General features: G+C 45.4%; 1 protein-coding gene across 2 annotated transcripts in view; it reads left to right on the top strand.

Moving 5' to 3' along the window:
* The first annotated feature begins 374 nt into the window (after positions 1-374).
* The window catches only part of plekhm3 (pleckstrin homology domain containing M3), a 109,935-nt gene continuing 87,301 nt past the window's right edge, over positions 375-23,008 (top strand). The window contains exons 1-3 of one of the 2 annotated variants that reach the window (XM_085985477.1): positions 375-526; positions 6,920-8,369; positions 15,047-15,937. In XM_085985477.1, the coding sequence (XP_085841603.1) occupies positions 7,784-8,369; positions 15,047-15,937 (1,477 nt within the window). In that variant the 5' untranslated portion in view covers positions 375-526; positions 6,920-7,783. The remainder of the gene's footprint in view (positions 527-6,919; positions 8,370-15,046; positions 15,938-23,008) is intronic. The other variant, XM_085985476.1, reaches the window with a different exon arrangement.

Below are 23,008 nucleotides of genomic sequence, written 5' to 3'. Positions count from 1 at the left end.
GACCCCTATCTTTGTGGTAAAGGTTTTTTTCCTCGCCCTTCACTAGAACTGTAAATGCCGACAGTCCTGCTGCCATATAGACACCTTTTAGTTAACAGTCTGTAAAAGGTTTGCACCACAGTTTATACCTAGAAAATGCATTATAGAAGAAGCTCAAAACCAGCTTCTGAAAATGATCCTTTCCATTCTTCCTCTCCCTCCTCCTGTTATTTATGCACAGTCGCAGCACTTGATTGGCTTTTCATTACGTAATGGCCGTTAAATATTGATGCCCCAGGATTACAAGGGCAAGCATTTTCACTGCAACGTGCTTCTGAAACTGTGTGAGAGAGCTCGATCAGTGCTGCGTTTTAAATCAATGAGGTCACCTCTCCAAGGCCCAAAGGATGGGTTGTTTTTGTTTTGCCATCTCGGCAGTACAGACGATGCTACTGTGTCCTGTGCGCCAGAGCTGAACAGGACTAGGCCGGGATGTGGGAAGAGAAATTCTAGTGCTTGAAGTGCCACTGCCTGTCACAACTAAAAGGTACCTGTGTGAGCAGTGACAGTGAAACTCGGGGGATGGCTGGATGATAATGCTGAGGTTGCAAGAATAAGGGAATGAACCAAAGTCATTGGGGGTGAGATGCACAACATCAGCAATTAAGGGAGTTATAGTATGATGGTGAAAGAGGTAATCAACAGTAGGATGAGCTGCAAGGAGATGAGACTAACCGGCGATCAGAAACCGTTCCGTCCACATTAGGTGAGATTACTTTGCTTATACTGTTGGCAGTCGGGATATTGTTGCTTATAAGATGTCAGCCATGGCTCAGTTGGTAACACTCTTGCCTCTGAGTCAGAAGGTTGTGGGTTCAAGTCCCACTCCAGAGACTTGAGCACAAAATCCAGGCTGACACTTCAGTGCAGTGAGGGAGTACCGCACTGTCGGAGGCGCCGTCTTTTGGATGAGACGTTAAACCGAGATACTGTCTGCTCTCTCAGGTGAACGTAACCGATCCCATGGGACTATTCGAAGAAGAGTAAGGGAATTCTCCCCAGTGTCCTGACCAATATTTATCCCTCAACAAAAACCAGATTATCTGGTCATTATCACATTGCTGTCTGTGGGACCTTGCTGTGCACAACTTGGCTGCCACGTTTCCTACATTACAACAGTGACGACACTTCACAAAGTACTTCATTGGCTGTAAAGCACGTTGTGAAGTCCTGCTGTATAAATGCGGAGCTCAGTCTGGAACCAAGGAGCTGGGCCACCAAGTAGTGAGATGGAGATAGAGGAGCAAATTTGCAGGCAAATTACAGAAAGATGCAAGCACTAGAGTAGTGATAATGGGGGACTTCAATTATCTTGATATAGACTGGGATAGTAACCATGTAAAGGGGAAAGTGAGGAAGGAATTCCTGAAATGTGTGCAAGAGAACTTCCTTGATCAGTGTGTTTCCAGCCCAATGAGGAAGGAAGCAGTGCTGGATCTCGTTCTGGGGAATGAAGTAGGGCAAGTGGAGCATGTTTCAGTGGGAGAGCATTTGGGGAACAGTGATCATAATATCATCAGGTTTAGAATAGTAATTGAAAAGGACAAGGAACAATCGAGCATAAAAATACTTAACTGGAGGAGGGCTAACTTCAGTGAGTTGAAAAGGGATCTGGCCCAGGTGGATTGGAATCAAAAATTGGTAGGCAAAATAATAATTGAACAACAGGAGGCCTTCAAAGAGGAGATGGTTCGGGTACAGAGTAGAGACATTCCTATGAGGGGGAAAGGAAGGGCATCCAAAGCTCGAGCTCCCTGGATGACTAAAGATATAAAGGTTAAAATGAGACAAAAAGGAAGTTTATGACAAACGTAAGGTTCAGAATTCATTAGAGAACCAAACTGAATATAGAAAATAGAGAAAATCTAAAAATGGGAATGAGGGGCAAAGAGAGAGAATGAGACTAGATTAACGGCTAACATTAAAGGGAACCCAAAAGTCTTTTATAAACACACAAATAGCAAAAGGGTGGTCACAGGAAGGGTGGACTAGGAACCAAAAAGGAGATATTCTTGTGGAGGCTGCTGTACTAAATGAGTATGTGCATCTGTCTTCACTAGAGAAGAGGATGCTGCCAATGTCTCAGTAAAGGCGGAGGCAGTAGGGATATTTGATGAGATAAAAATAAAGAGGAGGTACTTAAAAGATGCTCAAAGTAGAAGTGTCACACGGGATGCATCCTAGGTTACTGAGGAAAGTAAAGGTTGAAATTGCAGAGGTTCTGACCACAGTCATCGAATCATCGTTAGATATGGGGGTGGTGCCAAAGGACTGGAGGATTTCAAATGTTACACCATTGTTTAAAAAAGGGGAGAGGGATAAACCCAGCAATTACAGACCAGTCAACCTAGCGTCGGTGGTGGGAAACTTTGAGGCAATAATCCGGGACAAAATTAATTGGCATTTGGAAATGTATGGGCTAATGAATGAAAGTCAGTACAGATTTGTTAAAGGCAAATCTTGTTTGACTAACTTGATCGAGTTCTTTGAAGAAGTAACGGAGAGGGTTGATGAGGGCAGTGTGGTTGATGTTGGGTATATGGGCTTTCAAAAGGCGTATGACAAAGCACCAGACAATAGACTTGTTATCAAAATTAAAACCATGGGATTAAAGGGACAGTGGCAGTGTGGACAGAAAGCAAAGAGTAGTGGTGAATGGTTGTGTTTTAGACTGGAAGGAGGTATACAGTGGAGTTTCCAGGGGTCGGTATTGGACCATTGCTCTTTTTGGTATATATTAATGACCTGGATTTGGGTATAAAGGGCATAATTTCAAAGTTTGCAGATGATACAAAACTCAAATGTAGTAAACAATGAGGAGGATAGTAACAGCCTGGTGAAATGGGCAGACACATGGCAGATGAAATTTAATGCAGAGAAGTGTGAAGTGATGCATTTTTGTAGGAAGAATGAGGAGAGGCAATATGAACTACACGATACAATTTTAAAGGGGGTGCGGGAATAGAGAGACCTGTGTACACAAATCTTTGAAGGTGGCAGGACAAGTTGAGAGATCCCTGGCTTTATTAATAGAGGCATAGAGTACAAAAGCAAGGAAGTTATGATAAACCTTTATAAAGGACTGGTTAGGCCTCAGCTGGAGTATTGTGTTCAATTCTGGGCACCACACTTTAGAAAGGGTTTCCAGCCCTTAGGGTGTGGAAGAGATGTACTAGAATGGTACCAGAGATGAGGGACTTCAGTTATGTGGAGAGACTGGTGAAGCTGGGGTTGTTCTCCTTGGAGCAGCGAAGGTCAAGAGGAGATTTGATAGAGATGTTCAAAATCATGAATGGGTTTGATAGAGTAAATAAGGAGAAACTGTTCAGGTGAGATGAGGAAACATTTTTTTACACAGTGAGATGTGATCTAGAATGCACTGCCTGAAAGGGTAGTGGAAGCAGATTCAATAGTAACATTCAAAAGAGATTTGGATAAATACTTGAATGTAAAACATTTGCAGGGCTATGGGGAAAGAGATGGGGAGAGGGACTAATTGGATAGCTCTTTCAAAGCGCTGGCACCGGCAAGATGGGCCGAATGGTCTCCTCCTGTGCTGTATCATTCTATGAATTCCAATTCCCTCCCCTTTCTCCTTTTCCCTTAAATGTCTTTACTTCTCAAGCCTCTATCTCCCTTTTAAATTCCTCAGTTATCTTTGCATCATGTGTCATCTGAGGCAATGTGTTCCACATTCTCTGCCCTGTGCTTTTTCTTCTTTCTTTTGGTGTTCCTATCATGGTAACTAGTGGCATAAACCCACCTTCTGGCTGAGAATGTTGTGTTAATGAGCCACAATTCCTATATAAAGTCCTCGTCTCTTCCGCCACCCCCACTTTCACCCATGACATCTGCTTCATTATTTAGGGTGAACAAGAATAATATCTTGCAATATGGACTAGAATCCATCATTTATTCATAATCAATACACTCAGGAAATCAAAGTGTAGGTCCAGAGAGTGAGCACAGAATGCTGTCATAACTGGAATAAATAAACAGCAAAAAGAACATTTCCTAATGTTTTGGAAGGAATGACAAAAATTGTAAGAAAGAAAAACTTGGATTTCTATAGCGCCTTTCACAACCTCAATGTCCCAAAGCACTGTACAGCCAATGAAGTATGTATTTGAAGTGTAGTCACTGTTGTAATATAGGAAATGCGGCAGCCAATTTGCGCACAGCAAGCTCCCATTACATAAGAACATAAGACGTAGGAGCAGGAATAGGTAATTTGGCCCTTCGAGCTTGCTCCGCCATTCAATCTGATCTTGGCCTCAACTCCACTTCCCTGCCTGCTCCCCATAACATTCAAAAATCTGTCTATCTCCACCTTAAATATATTCAGTGACCCAGCCTCTACAGCTCTCTGGGGAAGAGAATTCCAAAGATTCAAGACCCTCAGAGAAGAAATTCCTCCTCATTTCCGATTTTAAATGGGCGACCCCTTATTCTGAAATTATGCCCCCTAGTTCTAGATTCCCCCACGAGGGGAAACATCCTCTCTACATCTACCCTGTCAAGCCCCTTCAGAATCTTATATGTTTCAATAAGATGCCCTCTCATTGTTCTAAACTCCAATGAGCATAGGCCCAACCTGCTCAACCTTTCTTCATAAGACAACCCCTTCATCCCAGGAATCAACCTCGTGAACCTTCTCTGAACTGCCTCCAATGCAAGTATATCCTTCCTTAAATAAGGAGACCAAAACTGTACGCAGTACTCCAGGTGTGGTCTCACCAACACCCTGTACAGTTGTAACAGGACTTCCCTACTTTTATACTCCATTCCCTTTGCAATAAAGACCAACATTCCATTTGCCTTCCTAATTACTTGCTGTACCTGCATGCTAACTTTTTGTGTGTTTCATGGACAAGGATCCCCAGGTCCCTCTGAACTGTAGCATTTTGTAATCTCTCTCCATTTAAATAATTTGTTTTTTTATTTTTCCTACCAAAGTGGATAACCTCACATTTTCCCACATTAAACTCCATCTGCCAGATTTTTGCCCACTCACTTAGCCTATCTATATCCCTTTGGAGATTCTTTGCATCCTTAACAGCAGTTTGATGACCAGATAATGTTTTTTAGTAATGTTGGTCAAGGGATAAATGTTGGTCAGGACACCGGGGAGAACTCCCCTGCTCTTCCTTCAAATAGTGACATGGGATCTTTTACATCCACCTGAGCGGTGTGGCCGGGGGTGCTGGCTGTTTGGGGGGAGGGGGGGGGGGCGTTGAAATTGTTTTTAGGTGGGAGCGCAAAACGGGCCATAGCAAATCGGCAGCAAGTTTTACACCCTGTTCGATTCTCCCTTTCCATTGAAGTCAAGGGAAAAGAAAATTGGGTGGGGAGTAAGACGGGTTCCTGGTTTGCTGTCACCATTTTGCACTACCACCCAAGAGAGATTTCATTCCTGCCGCCCCCCGCCCCCCCCCCATCATCTTATATGGCTCGGTGTCAAATTTTGTATGATAACACTCCTGTGAAGTGCCTCAGAACGTTTTACTACATTAAATGTTGTTGTTGATGGTTCCTCCAACACCTGAAAGAACTTTTGATAACTAAAATGGGCAAAATTTAAGAGGCAGGAAGTACTTTATTTACAATTCATTCTCAGGATGTGGGCAAAGCTGGCATTTATTGCCCATTCCTAGTTGCCCTTGAGAAGGTGGTGGTGAGCCACCTTCTTGAACTGCTGCAGTCCATGTGGTGAAGGTAGGGAGTTCCAGGATTTTGACTGAACGACAATGAAGAAACTGCGATACATATCTAAGTTGGGATGATGTGTGACTTGGAAGCGAACTTGGAGGTGATGGTGTTCCCATGCGCCTGCTGCCCTTGTCCTAGGTAATAGAGGTCGTGGGTTTGGGAGGTGCTGCCGAAGTGGCCTTGGTGAGTTGCTACAGTGCATCCTGTAGATAGTACACACTGCAGACACGGTGGAGGGGGTGGATGTTTGTATTGGAAGATGCCTCAAACCACTCCCCAAGTATTTTTTCTCATTACTGTCCCCACGTGACATCACAACAAATTGATGCCCTTTTACAAATACCCTGCTGCATCAGGACGTGACGGTAGTCCCATCAGAACTGTGATGGGGTGGGCTAATGTAAATAGTATTAGGTGGGCTCCTGATGGGATTTCTGGAAGAACGAGGGAGCCCGTCTTGGGATTGGGTGGCGAGGGAAGTCCCAAGCCTCCGGCTCCCCTGCAGCGTGCTGGCTGAGTGCCTTTGTTTGCACTTGTGGCTCATTTAAAATGTAAATCCCACCCCGATCTCCTTTGCAATGCGGGATGCAAGACAGCTGTTGTAAGCAAAGAAAATATATGCAGTTCCTTCATTTACATTGCATTTCACTTTAAATGCCTAGATACTGATGGGGCATCGTCGCCACCTGTCCCCCACCACTTCCGAAGGGAAATCCCGAATATGATCACGCCCGCTCCCCACATCTGCCCTGATGCTGCTCCATAAAAGAGGGAGAAATATGATGATAAATGTAGCCGACAGGAACTAAACCCTCCTTAAATTAGAAATGTGAAAAAATCAGAACACATCACTGTGCATGTCATTTAAAGAGGGAGCTGAAGGATGTGATCGAACTTCAGGAACTGAGATCATTTTACTGCTGTGGTTTGGTTGGTTATCTGAACCCCTCGATTAGATTCCAGCCTGTAACTCACTCCTGGGTATCTATTAATCTACATATAAACCACCTGAATTCATTGCATTTGTTTATTGAACATGTGAGAAATAATGTAGTTCTTAATGTAGATGTTGCAGCTTAACCTTACATTCAGCACATTTATAAACTAATGCCTGATGTGCCTTCACTGTGGAAAGCACAAAATAAAAGTCACCTCTCTTTTTTTCCCTCAGGGGTTGACCTGTTCTGCCTGACATGGAAGATAATTGAACAATGGGCACGGCGTGCTTTTGTAATGGACATCAGTGCTAAACTCTTGAGAAACAAGACCCATATGTGGCAGCACAGAAATATTCTAATTGATTGTAAACTGTCAATCTACACCCGTTTTTCCTTGGGCAGGTCTGGTGTTCCTTGTATTATGCAGGCAGATTGCCTTGACGAGATGGAGCGGTGATCTAAAAGCATTTCTATGTACTCCGATCACTCGACACAGCATCATAGCTTGTTGACAGACTACAAGATTCCTGAAGTGAAAAGACTTAAGAATTCCAGGTTCATCATTGACTTGCAGACCATACCAGCCGATCAACAAGGCTTTGCTTTGATAGCATGTTAGAGGCTTCCAGGTGAAGAGAAGACATGAACCCTTTTATTAGCCGATAAAAATACTTTGTTTTCGGTGTCAGAATTTTAGCTGTATGTTTTCAGTCACTTTGCTCAGCATCTTTTGTAGTCTCTAGGGCTGGGTCCAATTATAGACCTTTTGAACAAAGTAAAGCAACCACTCCAAATCTTTCTTTGAGTAGGTTTGAGCTGTCAGATTGGCACGCCTTGCTGGCGGTTCTTTTATGGACTGTACAGTGCCGGATGCAAGGTTAGGCGCTCCGCCAATAACTAATGGAACTGGCTTGTCACAGCAGATTATAGATGGGTTGGAAGACTAGGATATTCACCCACGGCTTTCTTTGATGTTCAAGGAACCTTTTAAAGGGAAAAGACCTGCTGGACTTTCGCGAGTTGTTTTTGCTGTCCTTTTGATCAGACTCATCACTGAACCGTTGGTAACTCAGCCCAGAGTTTAAAGACCCCAGCCAATGGAGGCACTGGAAGCAGATGATATCAGCCCTGCTTTGGAGGCCACTGAGGAGTTCTTTCTTTTCAGTGGCATTGATGACCGGATAGGACGTGAGGATCTCCCAAAACAAGAGGTGTTTGGCATCCAGGAGGTCCCAGTGATCATCGGACGTGAAGTCCTAAAGGTCAGGGGTGAGAGGTCACACAAGAGAGATGGCACCAGAATTACACCTCAGAAAATGAGCAAACCAGAGACTGCGACACAAATAGAAGTGAGGAGAAATACACTCGCCAGCAAACCAGTTAGAGTGGCCAACTGGCCAACACAGCAATGGGCCAATGGTGCGGACACTGAGGGCTCCTTCGTCTCGAACAGTTACAGCGTGGCTCACGCCAGGAGGAGCAATCCGGCTGAAGAACGGTCAACCAACCGGCCGCTGCTCTTCCGATCGCAATCCGATGTCATTCCTTCCTGCTACCGGTTGCAATCTGGAACGACGCCAACCCACTGTCCGTTGGATTCCGAGTTACCTCCCTCCAGTGCTGCCTCCTCATCTTTGTTTGACAAAGGCGGTGACATTGCGACAGCCGCTCGAAGCAAAGGCAGTAAGTGCCACCCATACCGCAGGTGGTTTCACCTCTCTGTTATTGCACTAAGTGATAGTCGTGCTGCAGGTCTAAAGTCTAATGGAATGTTGGCCTTTATCTCAAGGGGGCTGGAATTCAAGGGGTTGGAAGTTATGCTAGAGTTGTACAGGTAGACTATCCTTTATCCGAAAACCTCGGGACCAGCCGTGTTTCGGTTTTCGGAAAATTTCGGATTTCGGAAGGTATTTTATAAGACTGGGAAATTTGTCGGGCGTCGGCGGTGGGGGTCGGCCGGGGGGCGGGGGGCGGCGGCGGCGGGGGGCGGCGTCGTGCGCACGACTTACGCTGAACGAAAAAACTTTCGGTTTTTAGAGGTTTTCGGTTTTCGGAAGTTCAGATAAAGGAAAGTCTACCTGTACGAAGCTCTGGTTAGATCGCATCTGGAGTACTGCGTTCAGTTCTAAGCACTGCATGTCAAGAAGATATATTGGCCTTGGAGGGGATGCAGTGCAGCTTCACCAGAATGATACCCGGGCTAAAAGAGTTAAATTAGGAGGACAGGTTTCATAGACTAGGCTTGTAGTCCATTGAGTATAGAAGATTAAGGAGTGATCTAATCGAGATGTTTAAGGTGATTACATTATTTGATAGTGTAAATAGAGAGAAACAATTTCCTCTGGCGGGGGGAGTCCAGAACAAGGGGCATAACCTTAAAATTAGAGCTAGGCCATTCAGTGGTGATGTCAGGAAGCACTTCACACAAAGGGTAGTGGAAATTTGGAACTCCCCACCCCCCACCCAAAAAGCAGTTGAGGCTGGGGATCAATTGAAAATTTCAAAACTGAGAGTGATAGATTTTTGTTGGGCAAGAGTATTAAGGGATATGGAACCAAGGCGGGTAAATGGAGTTAAGTTACAGATCAGCCATGATCTAATTGAATGGTGGAACAGGCCCGAGGGGCTGAATGGCCGCCTCCTGTTCCTATGTAGGTCCACTTTCTGATTCTACTACAGTTTAATAGTGGGGGTTCTGCTCTCAGTGATCCCTTGTCAGGCAAGTGAAGAAAACTTACATTATCAAATAGAGCCTTGACATTGATTGGAAAGTACACAGGCTCACCCCTTGATACAACCTCCAACCTTTTATTATTGTTCATGAAATGCATATGATATGTTGCCAATTTTTTTAAATTTCCCATCAGTTTTCTGCTCTGCTCCCCTGAAGCTGGTGGATTATACTGAGGTATGGTTCCAGATGATGGAAGTTCTCTGATCCAGAATAGATTATTACTAACCTCGGCACCACTGGGCAAGGGAGGGGGCAATCAGCCTGGGATCCTGCATCTGCTTGCTCTCCAGTGACCCCTGTGCTGACTTCCATGGCAAATAACCTTCCCAACACTTTCCAGGATAACTGGTCACTTTTGCGCAGTATCAGGGGGCACCTGGTGCCCTTTGGCCCAACTTGGAGAGAAGGGGATAAACTGCTTATCATTTAATTGAATAATCATTGTAGGAATTGTTTATAAATAGCTCAAGGGTTGCAAAAGAAGGTAATATTGGGTCTCTTGGAAGTGTGAAATTGTAGCCAGAGGGTAGATGGACAAGTGGTCATTATTTTAGGATAAAAGTGAAAGACTGAAATGCTTTGAGTTTCAGAATTTGAAAACTTGAGACCAAGGGAATATAACAGGAGGACCCCTTGTCACTGACTCACCCACCAGAGGAAATACTGTTTCCCTTGGGTGTTAGCTGTAGCTCAGTGCTAGCACCCTCTGAGTCAGAAGGCTGTGGGTTCAAGTCTCACTCCAGAGACTTGAGCACAAAAATCCAGGCTGATACTTGAGTGCAGTACTGAGGGAGTGCTGCACTGTTCAGATGAGACACTATATCGTTAGATAATGTAATCAATCACACCGCTGCTTTCCGAGCTACAATGGTTTCGGCCTCTGATCCAACGACCACCTCCTACGAGCCCTGGTTATCGTTTACAGATAACACTTGGTCCACGTGATCTCCTGGACTGGTTTCGATTGTCGGAGAGGAATTTTCCAGAGTATTGTTTCCCTTATTGGCCCTGGGTTTCTTTCTGTTTTTTTTGCCTCCCCCAGGAATTACATGGTGGGGGTAGGGTGGGGCGGTTGAAGTTTCTGGTCATGATGCTCCATCCATCATGGAGTGTGGTGCAGGCTTGATGGACTGGTCTTTTCCTGCCCATCAATTTTGTATGTTCGTATATACTGCTCACTAACTTTCCATCTCTTCATTTAAATTTGTTTTTTGTTTTTTTATGCCGCACTGGTAGTAAAATGGCTTGGAGAGAGATGGCATCTTGAGGTTGCACTCCAAAAAATGAGCTATTATCTGCCTCCTTGTGTACGAGACTGTGCAATTGAATGCATCCTCCCTGATCCATGTGGTCCGAATCATTTTAATTGAGAAATCTTTCTCTAGCTTTCTTTCCCCCCTCATTGAGGGGGCGAGAGAGAGAGAGAGAGAAAAGCCACATCCCATATTATAGAGATAGAAAAATACAGGTCTGAATGAGGCTTTCTCTCGTACAACAAAAGGCGCTGCAGACCTCCCTCATGCAGAGAGAGCATTATTGGTCTCGCTGATTGCAGATCCCTTGAAATGTCGTTGATAGTCAATGGGGCGGGGGGGGGGGGGGGAGAAAAATGGACCACTGTCGTCTGCAGCCAAGTGACATGTAGCAGGGAAAATAAGAGCATTTGCATTATTGGATTAATAGGGAAAGTGCAGTGGCAAAACATACATCTATTATCCAGCAAATAGGGGATTAGTGTGACTGCTGAATGTAATGGTTTTTAAGTATGAGAGGTACTAATGAATGGCAGGAGCTCTCACTTGCGTTCGAAGGAGCAGAGATTAGTTTCCATCTCCACAGTAAAAGGAAAGCAATTTTTTGCAGCCCGAACATTTATAGCGAGCAATTTGCCAACAGGAACCTTTTTCAAAAAAGAATTAAACAGTTGCAGAGAATGGAAATTAACTTCAGCAGCAGCAACAACAACAACTTGCATTTATATAGCACCTTTAATGTAATAAAACATTCCAAGGTGCTTCACTGGAGCGTTCTCAACCAAATTTGACACGAGCCACATAGAGATATTAGGACAAGTGACCAAAAAGCTTGGTGAAAGAGGTAGGTTTTCAGGAGCCTCTTTAAGGAAGATAGAGAGGCGGAGAGGTTTATGGAGGGAATTCCAGAGCTTGGGGCCTAGACAGCTTGGCAGTGGTGGGGTGAAGGAAATCAGGGATGCACAAGAGGCCAGTAGTGGAGGAGTGCTGAGTTCTTGGAGAGTTGTAGGGCTGCAGGAACTTCGAGATAGGGAGTGGCGAGATCACGGAGGGATTTGAACACAAGGATAAGAATTTGAAAATTGAGGCATTGCCGGACCGGGAGCCAGTGTAGGTCAGTGAGTACAGGGGTGATGGGTGAATGGGACTTGGTGTGTTAGGAACAGGAGGGGAAAGGGATGATAGCAGGATTACTCTGTGCACTCACATTTAAAATAGCAGCAGTGGGGTTGGAAAAGTGCTATTCTCTTTGATTAGTTTTCACATTTCAATGCTCCAATGTTGAAGGATTTGTGAGAGAATTGTAGTATAAATGATTCCAACACTAATTCAATCACACAGGCCATTTCTTGCACCGAAACTGATTCTTCCCTCCAGAATCCTACTGTTGTATATTTAATTTATTTTTTCAAAGCCTTATTCTGATCTGGAAAATGATGTTACATAAGACTAGATGCTAGAGTTGGTTTTGCAAAATCATGGAACATAAACGTTAACAAAACTTAGAGGCTTACCTTAAAGAGAGAGGCACTGCCCAGTGTAGTGCCGAGTCATTCAGATGTGGAAGGTCCACAGGGCGATCGCTGGTCAATGTCAAGGTAGCTTAATCTCAGCCCAGGTGCTGTAAGGGATACTACACCCCTAAACTTTGAAGGGATCTACTCAGTCAGGCTTCCCACTCCTGATCACTGTTCAGTGAATCCCTGCTGGAAGTTGTGTAAGTATTGGATGTAGATAGATCAAGCTTAGCTTTGATGAAACACATGGACAATACCCTGCCGACACTAAGCCTGGGATCTCCTGCCCCAGCCCCACTGACTCTATATATTTTTTTGGTCAGGGTGGGTGGAATTGCTTGGGGTTGCGGTCTCCCAAGCCCCTGCCTATTTGTATGTCAATCTTCCCCCCCCCCCCCCCCCCCCCCCAAACTTCATTTCTCCATTTCCCTGCTGAGTGGGTGACCTTATTGTAAGATTAGGGAAATACGGTGGGGGCGAAAATTTTAACAATAAATTTCCGCCGTGTTAGCAGCAGCCTGGAAGCTGCCGGCACTCTTGCGTTGTGGTAGAGTAGCACCCCAGTCCACCAACCGTGGCCAATCTAGCCCCTACTGTCTCAGCTGACACATGAACAAGCTACTTAGGCAAAGCACCAAAGTGAGACTGGCCCCCATGCAATTGTAGCCCAGTCAGCGTTCAAGAAAAGAAAGAACTTGCATTTATATAGCACCTTTCACAACTTCACAATTACATACTTGAATAGAATGTACAGCACAGAAACAGACCATTCAGCCCAAACGATCTATGCTAGCGTTTATGCTCCACATGAGGCCCCTCCCAATCTACTTCTTCTCACCCTTTCTGCATATCATTCTATTCCTTCCTCCCTCATATACTTACCTAGCTTTCCCCTTAACTGCATCTCTGCTATTTGCTTCAACCACTCCCTGTGGTAGCGAGTTCCACATTCTAGCCACTCTCTGGGTAAAGAAACTGCTGCTGAATTCCTTATTGGATTTATTAGTGACTACCTTATATTTATGGCCTCTAGTTTTGGGCTCTGCCACAAGTGGAAACGTCTTCTCTATGTCTACCCTGTCAAACCCTTCATTATTTTAAAAAAAATAGTCCCAAAGTGTTTCACAGCCAATGAAGTATTTTTGAAGTGTCATCACTGTCATAATGTAGGAAACACAGCAACCAATTTGCACACTGCAAGGTCCTGCACACGGCAAGGTCCTGCACACGGCAAGGTCCCACACACAGCAATGGGATAAATGACCAGATAATCAGTTTTTTAGTGATGTTGGTTGAGGGATAAATATTGGCCAGGCAATGGAGAGAACTCCCCTGCTCTTCTTCAAAATAGTGCTGCAGGATCTTTTACGTCTACCTGAGAAGGCAGACGGGGCATCAGTTTAATGTCTCTCACCTCTGACAGTGCAGCACTCCCTCAGTACTGCACTGGAGTGCCAGCCTGGATATTGCGCTCCAGTCTCTGGAGTGGGACGTGAACCTTTTGACTCAGGTGAGAGTGCTATCCACTCACCCACACCGTTGTCACAAGAGGAGAAAATAAAATTGGAAGGAAACCAATATACCTTTGGGAGAGAGAGAGAGAGCAGTACGACCGGTTAGAACAGCAAATATTGATCTCTGACTGTCGGACATAAGTTTGAATCTAGCTCACTGGGTGAAAGCCTCCTTTCTCTCCTGATTTCAATCTTTGTCCCGAGGTAAGCGACTTCAGAACATTTTTGACCCAGTTGCCTGCGGTTTTTAATTTGCTGCACGAAACTACGCCTTAATTTGGTGTTAAATGGACAGCTTCGGGAGGGCCACAGTTACAGCTGGAACGGAAATGTCACAATGGAGCGGCAGGAGGTGCTTTTGTTAGGTTGGGAGTGCTCAACACTGGGTGCAATAGCAAATAAAACTGCTCTTGTTAACAGTGCGAGCATTTTCCTCACCTCCATGAACACTTCCAAAAAAGAATGTATGAAATTGTCAGACTCTGCTGTCTAATGAAGCAGTGCACTGATTTTTGCAGTTCTTTTCAAAAGCAAGAACAACTTGCATTTCTATTGCGCCTTTAACATACTAAAACATCCTCAGGTGCTTCAAAGGAGTGTATTTAGACATATTTTGACACCAAGCCGCATAAGATATTAGGACATGTGGCCAAAAGCTTGGTCAAAAAGGTAGGTTTTAAAGAGCGTCTTAAACCTCTCCACCTCTCTCACCTTTTTTAGGGAAGGAATTCCAGAGCTTGGGGCCTAGACTTGTAAAGGCACGGTCACCAATGGTGGCGTGATGGAAATTGGAGATGCGCAAAAGGCCAGAATTGGAGAAGCACAGAGATTTCCAGAGGGTTGTAGGGCTGGACATAGAAACATAGAAGATAGGAGCAGGAGTAGGCCATTCGGCCCTTCGAGCCTGCTCCGCCATTCAATGAGATCATGGCTGATCATCCAAACTCAGTACCCGGTCCCTGCCTTCTCCCCATATCCCTTGATCCCTTTAGCCTTAAGAAATATATCCAACTCTTTCTTGAATATATTTAATGAACTGGCCTTCACCGCCCTCTGGGGTTACAGAGATCGGGAGGGGCGTGGCCATGGAGGGATTTGAAAACACAGATGAGAATTTTAAATTTGAGGCATTGTCGGACCAGGAGCCTATGTAGGTCAGCGAGCACCGGGGTGAATGAGACATGGTGCGTGTTAGGGTACGGCCAACAGAGTTTTGGATGAGCTGATGTTTACGGAGGGTGGAAGATGGGAGGCCGGCCAGGAGAGTGTTAGAATAGTTGAGTCTGGAGGTGACGCGGCATGGATGACCAAGGCACCAATTTTTCTGTCTTCCGTCCCGCAGATCCTCGGCCGCGCAGTCGAGACGTCCTGAAGAAGGGAAGCCTGGCCAGAAGACAGGATCACGCTGGCCCGTGGAAGGACTGCTACGTCGAGCTTTGTCCCCGAGAGCTGTGCCTGTACAGCGTGGGGACTGGGGATGACTGGCACCTGTGCAACGTGTACTACCTGAGCCGTTGCCAAAGCATCACTGTGTCGGCCAACCATGGTGACCGCGTCCTGGAGGCCCTCTTCTCCAATGGCGCATGGCTGCAACTGCAAGCGAGCTCCCAACAGGAGGCTGAAGACTGGAGGCGGGACCTCCTGGAACGAATGCTCGCCCTGCGTCCGCCGCAGACGTCGGGCCTGTCAATCGGGATCCATGGCCCGCCACCTCCTGACTGGCATCCTGGGACTTGCCAAGTGGAGGCCGTGCGGCCGAGAACCCTCCCCTTGCCCGCAGTAGGTGCGCTTCGGATCGGGATACTTCATAAGTTAATGCCTCAGAACAACTGGAACTCATACACCTTTGTCCTTAGCGGAAGCCAACTCAAGTATTTTCGAACCAATGGCGTAGAAGAGGAGCCCTTGGTGTCTTACAAGATTAGTCAATGCCTCAACGTTCAGTCAGAAGTGACGGTGGGCTCCGCTCCCCGCCTTAAGGTGACTTTTCCAGAAGAGGTTCTCGTTCTCATGGCAGAGACACAACAAGAGGCCCAAGAGTGGACAGAGGCGATCAAGGCCGCGATTAACACCACGTGGGCGTCCGATAGCTCTGAGCAGGCAAAGGAGACGGACTCCAGTAGTGTGGACACACGGAGGAATAAACGGTACTCGGTGACCAGCAGCTTTCTCAGCCTCCTGACGGTGATAGCGGTGGAGAAGGGGCTCACGGCTCAGAGCTTCAGGTGTGCAGGTGAATGTTTACATCCTTTACTAAATAAGAAAAGCTACATCCTTTACTAAATAAGAAAAGCTTTCAGGAGCTCAATTTTGGTGGCACTGGCCTTTTTCCCCAGGGAAGATAGCACTGCTTCTGCTTGTTTTCTCGGGAAACTAGTTGAGGAGGGAGGCAGGCAGGTGACCTGTTTCAAGCTTCCGCTGGTGCAGCAGTTAAGAAAGGAAGCATGACTTAGGAACAAGAGGAGGCCATTCAGCCCCTCGAGCCTGTTCCGCCATTCAATTAGATCATGGCTGATCTGTAACTTAACTCCATTTGCCTGCCTTGGTTCCATATCCCTTAATACCCTTCCCTAACAAAAGATCTATCAATCTCCGTTTCTAAATTTTCAGTTGACCTCCTGGCTTCCACAGCTTTTTGGGGGAGAAGTTCCTTTGTGTGAAGAAGTGCTTCCTGACATCACCCTGAATGGCCAAGCTCTCATTTTAAGGCCATGCCCCCTTGTTCTGGAGTACTCCACCGCAGGAAATAGTTTCTCTCTCTCTACTTTATCAACTCCTTTAATCATCTTGAACACCTCAATTAGGTCACCCCTTAATTTACCTGTTCTCACAATTTAACTCTCTTAGCCCCAGTATTATTCTCGTGAATCTGTGCTGCACCAACTCCAAGTTCAGTATCTCCTTCCTGAGGTTTGGTACCCAGAATTGAACGCAATACACTAAATGGGGTCTAACCAGAGGTTTATATAACAGAGATAAAGGCCTTGTTACCTCGGGAGTCCACCAAGGATCTTTCCTTGGCCTCTTTCAATTTCTCATCTACATGCGGCCCCTCGACAGCATCATCTGAAAACACAACGTCAGGTTCCACATGTACGCTGACGACACTCAGCTCTACCTCGCTTGACCCCTCTACAGTCTCTGATTTGTCACGCTGGTTGTCTGACCTCCAGTATTGGATAAGCAGAAATTTCCTCCAGCTAAATATTGGGAAGACCGAAGCCATTGTTTTTGTCCCCCGCCACAAACTCTGTTCCCTGACCACCGTTTTCATCCCTGGCAACTGTCTGAAGCTGAGCCAGACCATTCACAACCTTGGTGTTGTGTTTGACCCTGCCATGAGCTTCCGACTACATATCCGCTCCATCACCAAGACTGCCTACTTCCACCTCCTTAACATCAACCGACTCTGCCCCTGCCTCAGCTCATAGAAACATAGAAGATAGGAGCAGGAGTAGGCCATTCAGCCCCTCGAGCCTGCTCTGCCATTCAGTGAGATCATGGCTGATCATTCAAATTCAGTATCCTGTCCCTGCCTTCTCCCTATATCCCTTGATCCCTTTAGCCTTAAGAAATATATCTAACTCCTTCTTGAATATATTTAATGAATTTGCCTCAACTGCCTTCTGTGGTAGAGAATTCCACAGGTTCACCACTCTGGGTGAAGAAATTTCTCCTCATCTCTGTCCTAAATGGCTTACCCCTTATCCTTAGATGGTGACCCCTGGTTCTGGACTTCCTGGCCATCGGGAACATCCTTCCTGCATTTAGTCTGTCTAGTCCTGTTAGAATTTTATAAGTTTCAGTGAGATCCCCTCTCTTCTAAACTCCAGCGAGTATAAGCCCAATCGACCCAATCTCTCCTCATGCGTCATTCCTGCCACCCCAGGTATCAGTCTGGTGAATCTTCGCTGCACTCCCTTCATGGCAAGAACATCCTTCCTCGGATAAGGCGACCAAAACTGCACACAATACTCAAGGTGTGGTCTTACCAAGGCCCTGTACAACTGCAGCAAGACATCCTTGTTCCTGTACTCAAATCCTCTCGCTATGAAAGCCAACATACCATTTGCCTTCTTAACCACCTGCTGCACCTGCATGCTTACCTTCAGCGACTGGTGCACAAGGACACCCAGGTCTCGTTGCACTTCCCCTTCTCCCAATCTATTGCTGTTCAGATAAAACATAGAAACATAGAAGATAGGAGCAGGAGTAGGCCATTCGACCCCTCGAGCCTGCTCTGCCATTCAATGAGATCATGGCTGATCATCCAAATTCAGTACCCTGTCCCTGCCTTCTCCCTATATCCCTTGATCCCTTTAGCCTTAAGAAATATATCTAATATATTTAATGAATTTGCCTCAACTGCCTTCTGTGGTAGAGAATTCCACAGGTTCACCACTCTCTGGGTGAAGAAATTTCTCCTCATCTCTGTCCTAAATGGCTTACCCCTTATCCTTAGACTATGACCCCTGGTTCTGGACTCCCTGGCCATCGGAAACATCCTTCCCGCATCTAGTCTGTCCAGGCCTGACAGAATTTTATAGGTTTCGATGAGATCCCCTCTCAATTTTCTAAACTCCAGTGAGTATAAGCCCAAGTGACACAATCTCTCCTCATATGTCATTCCTGCCATCCCAGGTATCAGCCTGGTGAATCTTCGCTGCACTCCTTCCATGGCAAGAACGTCCTTCCTCAGATAAGGCGACCAAAACTGCACACAATACTCCAGGTGCGGTCTCACCAAGGCCCTGTACAACTGCAGCAAGACATCCTTGTTCCTGTACTCGAACCCTCTTACTACGAAGGCCAACATACTAATCTGCCTTCCTGTTTTTGCCACCAAAGTGGATAACCTCGCACTTATCCACATTATACTGCATCTGCCATGCATCTGCCCAATCACCCAACCTGTCCAAATCATACTGGAGTTTCTCGGCATCCTCCTCACAGCACACACACCCACCCAGCTTTATGTCATCTGCAAACTTGGAGATAATTACATCTAGTTCCTCGTCTAGATCATTAATATATATTGTGAATAGCTCGGGTCCTAGGACCGATCCCTGCGGTACCCCACTAGTCACTGCCTGCCACTCGGAAAAAGACCTGTTTATTCCAACTCTTTGCTTCCTGTCTGCCAACCAGTTCTCTATCCAAGTCAGTAGCTTGCCCCCAATCCCATGTGCCTTAACTTTACACGCTAATCTCTTATGCGGGACTTTATCGAAAGCCTTCTGAAAGTCCAAATACACCACATCCACTGGTTCTCCCTTATCTATTTTACCAGTTACATCCTCAAAAAATTCCAGTAGATTAGTCGAGCACGCTTTACCTTCTGTAAATCCATGTTGACTTTGTCCGATCCTGTCACTGTTTTCCAAGTGCTCTGCTATTACATCTTTTATAATGGACTCTAGCATTTTCCCCACTACCGATGTCAGGCTTACCGGTCTGTAATTCCCTGTTTTCTCTCTACCACCTTTTTTGAATAGTGGGGTAACATTAGCTACCCTCCAATCCATGGGAACTGTTCCAGAGTCTATAGAATTTTGGAAGATGACCAGCAATGCATCTACTATTTCTAGGGCCACTTCCTTAAGTACCCTAGGATGTAGATTATCAGGCCCTGGGCATTTATCTGCCTTCAATCCTGTCAATTTCCCTACAAATACTGATTTCTTTCAGTTCCTCCCTCTCATTAGACCCTATGTTCCCTGACATCTCTGGGAGGTTATTTGTGTCCTCCTTTGTGAAGACCGAACCAAAGTATGTATTTAATTGGTCTGCCATTTCTTTGTTCCCCATTATAAATTACCCTGATTCTGACTGCAAGGGACCTACGCTTGACTTCACCAATCTTTTTCTCTTCACATATCCATAGAAGCTTTTAGTCAGTTTTTATGTTCGCTGCAAGCTTACTCTCATACTCTATTTCCCCCCTCTTAATTAATCCCTTTGTCCTCCTTTGTTGAATCCTAAACTGCTCCCAATCCTCAAGTTTACTGCTTTTTCTGTCCAATTTATATGTCCTCTCCTTGGATCTTATGCTATCCTTAATTTCCCTTGTTAGCCACGGTTGATTCACCTTTTTTGTTTTATTTTTATGCCAAACAGGGATGAACAAATTCTGTAGTTCATCCATGCGATCTTTAAATGTTTGCCATTGCCTATCCACCGTCAACCCTTTGAGTAACATTCCCCAATCAATCCTACCCAACTTGCGCCTCATACCATCGTAGTTTCCTTTTATTTAAATTCAGGACCCTAGTCTCCGAGTCAAATACTTCACTCTCCATCTTAATGAAGAATTCGATCATATGATGATCGCTCTGCCCCAAGGGGCCTCGCACAACAAGATTGCTAATTAATCCTTTCTCATTACATAATACCCTGTCTAAGATGGCCTGATCTCTAGTTAGTTCCTTGACATATTGGTCCAGGAAACCATCCCGTAAACACTCCAGGAATTCCTCCTCCACAGTATTGTTACTAATTTGGTTAGCCCAATCTATGTAGATTAAAGTCACCCATGATAACTGCTGTGCCCTTATTGCACGCGTCTCTAATTTCCCGTTTAATGCCATCCCCCAACCTCCGCATTACTGTTTGGGGGGTCTGTATACAACTCCTACTAACGTTTTCTGTCCCTTGGCTTAGCTCTACCCATACAGATTCTACATCATCAGAGCTAATGTCCTTCCTTACAATTGTGTTAATCTCCTCTTTAACCAGCAATGCTACCCCACCTCCTTTTCCTTTTTGCCTGTCTTTCCTGAATATTGAATACCCCTGGATGTTGAGTTCCCAGCCCTGGTCACCCTGGAGCCATGTTTCCGTAATCCCTATCATACCCGCTGCTGCTGAAACCCTCATCCATACCTTTGTCACCTCTAGACTTGACTATTCTAATGCTCTCCTGGCCGGCCTCCCATCTATCACCCGACATACACTTGTACTCATCCAAAACTCTGCTGCCTGTATCTTGCCTCTCACGAAGTCCCATTCACCCATCACCCCTGTGCTCGCTGGCTCCCGGTCCCACAACGCCTCAATTTTAAAATTCTCACCCTTATCTTCAAATCCCTCCATGGCCCCGCCCCTCCCTATCTCTGTAAACTCCTCCAACCCTCTGAGATCTCTGTGCTCCTCCAATTCTGGCATCTTGTGCATTTCCGATTTGAATCGCTCCACCATTGGCGGCTGTGCTTTCAGCTGCCAAGGCCTGAAACTCTGGAATTCCCTCCCTAAAACTCTCTGCCTCTCTAATCCTTTAAAATGCTCCTTAAAACCTACCTCTTTGACAAGCGTTTTGTTCATGTGACGTGATATCTCCTGTGATTCGGTGTCAAATTTTGATTGATAACGCTCCTGTAATGCTCTTCTGAAGTGTCTTGGGATATTTTGCTACATTAAAGGCGCTATATAAATGCATGTTGTTGTTGCATTTCTTTAGCGCCTTACACGACCTCAGGATATCACAAAGCTCTTTACAGCCAATGCAGTACTTTTGAAGTGTAGTCACTGTTGTAATGCAGGAAACATGGGCAGCCAATTTGAGCACAGCAAGGTCCCACAAACAGCAATGAGATAATGACCAGATAATCTGTTTTTTTGTGATGTTGGTTGAGGGATAAATTTTGGCCTGGATACCGGGGAGAACTCCCTACTCTTTGAATAGTGCCGTGGGATCTATTACATCCACCTGAGAGGGCAGAATGGGCCTCAGTTTAATGGCACACCCAACAGTATAGCGCTCCCTCAGTACTGCACCAGAGTGTCCGCCTAGATTTTGCGCTCCAGTCTCATGACCTTGACTCCGAGGTGAGAGTGCTACCACTGAGTCAAGTCTGATACAAGTTGAAGTGGTGAGAGGAAGTGCTCGAGTGACCCAAGGAATGACTTTGCTTTTTGCTTTTACTTTCCGTTAACTCTCTGAAGACATGCTCACCCGCCTATTGTCTATAGTGTGTCTGTGGTCAGGAACCTCTTGTGACAATTCCCTCGAGTTTACATATTACACACGTGTACCATATAATCAAACTTTGCTGTTTGGGGGACCTTGCGGTGCGCAAATTGGCTGCGCGTTTCCTACATTACAACAATGACTACACTTCAAAATAACTTAATTGTACCTCTTGGGGATGTCCTGTGGCCCTGGGTGGACATAAGAGATTCCATGGCACTATTTCGAATAACAGCAGGGGAGTTATCCCTGGTGTCCTGGCCTATATTTATCCCTTAATCAACATAACAAAAAGAGAGTACCTGGTCATTATCCCATTGCTGTTTGTGGGAGCTTGCTGTATGTAAATTGGCTGCCATATTTCCTGACACAGCCACTTACGGTCATGTTTGCACATGTTGCATACTGTTGCACATGGATGAGTTCGCATGCATTGCACACCCTAACACGAGTGTATTGACACAAAGAGCTTGATCACAGATTCACTTAACAGCATGTTGCCATCCAATCTTATAACCTAATGTAAACAGGCTGAACAATTAGAATTACTTATCTTAAACTTCTGGAAAGTTCCTCACTTTATAAATAAGATACATGAGCGACGGATGAGAAGGGAATGCGGATGTCAGTTATGTGCCCATCAACTGAGCAGGTTATTTTTCCATAAACCACTAAGTTCTTTTTGATTTATTGTGTACGTGGAACAGGCACTAAAACCAGAGCAGGCCTACTTGACAACCTTAAGGTTGCAGAGATGAGGAATGAAAAAATGAAGGCCCATAAGAAAGGGTACAGCAAAGGTTACGGAGAACAGAACCAATGCTGCAGCAACCTCCAAACATCATTCATCATAGTGGCAATAAATCCAAGATGCGTAATCCAGTGAAGTTAATGTCAGATAATCTCTCGCTCAAAATTGTGCACATTGTTTATCATGTCCAAGTATTTCCCGTGCCTCCTAAGATTGTGGCCTTGTGATATATCACTGTTCTGGGCAAAATTCAGTTCATTTTATCTCCTCAGTCAAGGATCTTCTCCAGACAGGAGTGCGCTTGAAGCAGAGTGATCTCAAATATCCAGATTTAATGTGGGGAGCCTGAAGTGAATATTCTTAAGTTCAATTACAACATAATTATAGTATTTGGCCATCTTTGTGCTACATATTAATTGAATCATAAGAACATAAGAAATAGGAGCAGGACTGTAGGCCATTCGGCCCCTCAAGCTTGCTCTGCCATTCAGTAAGATCATGGCTGATCTGATCTTGGCCTCAACTCCACTTTTCTGCCTGTTCCCCATAACCCTTGACTCTCCTGTAGTTCAAAAGTCTGTCTATCT

The sequence above is a fragment of the Somniosus microcephalus genome, chromosome 4, assembly GCF_052327205.1.
Source record: "Somniosus microcephalus isolate GS21.2 chromosome 4, FLI_Smic_1.0, whole genome shotgun sequence".
Taxonomy (NCBI): domain Eukaryota; kingdom Metazoa; phylum Chordata; class Chondrichthyes; order Squaliformes; family Somniosidae; genus Somniosus; species Somniosus microcephalus.
The sequence above is the reverse complement of the archived record's forward strand: the minus strand, read 5'-3'. Positions and strand labels throughout refer to the sequence as shown.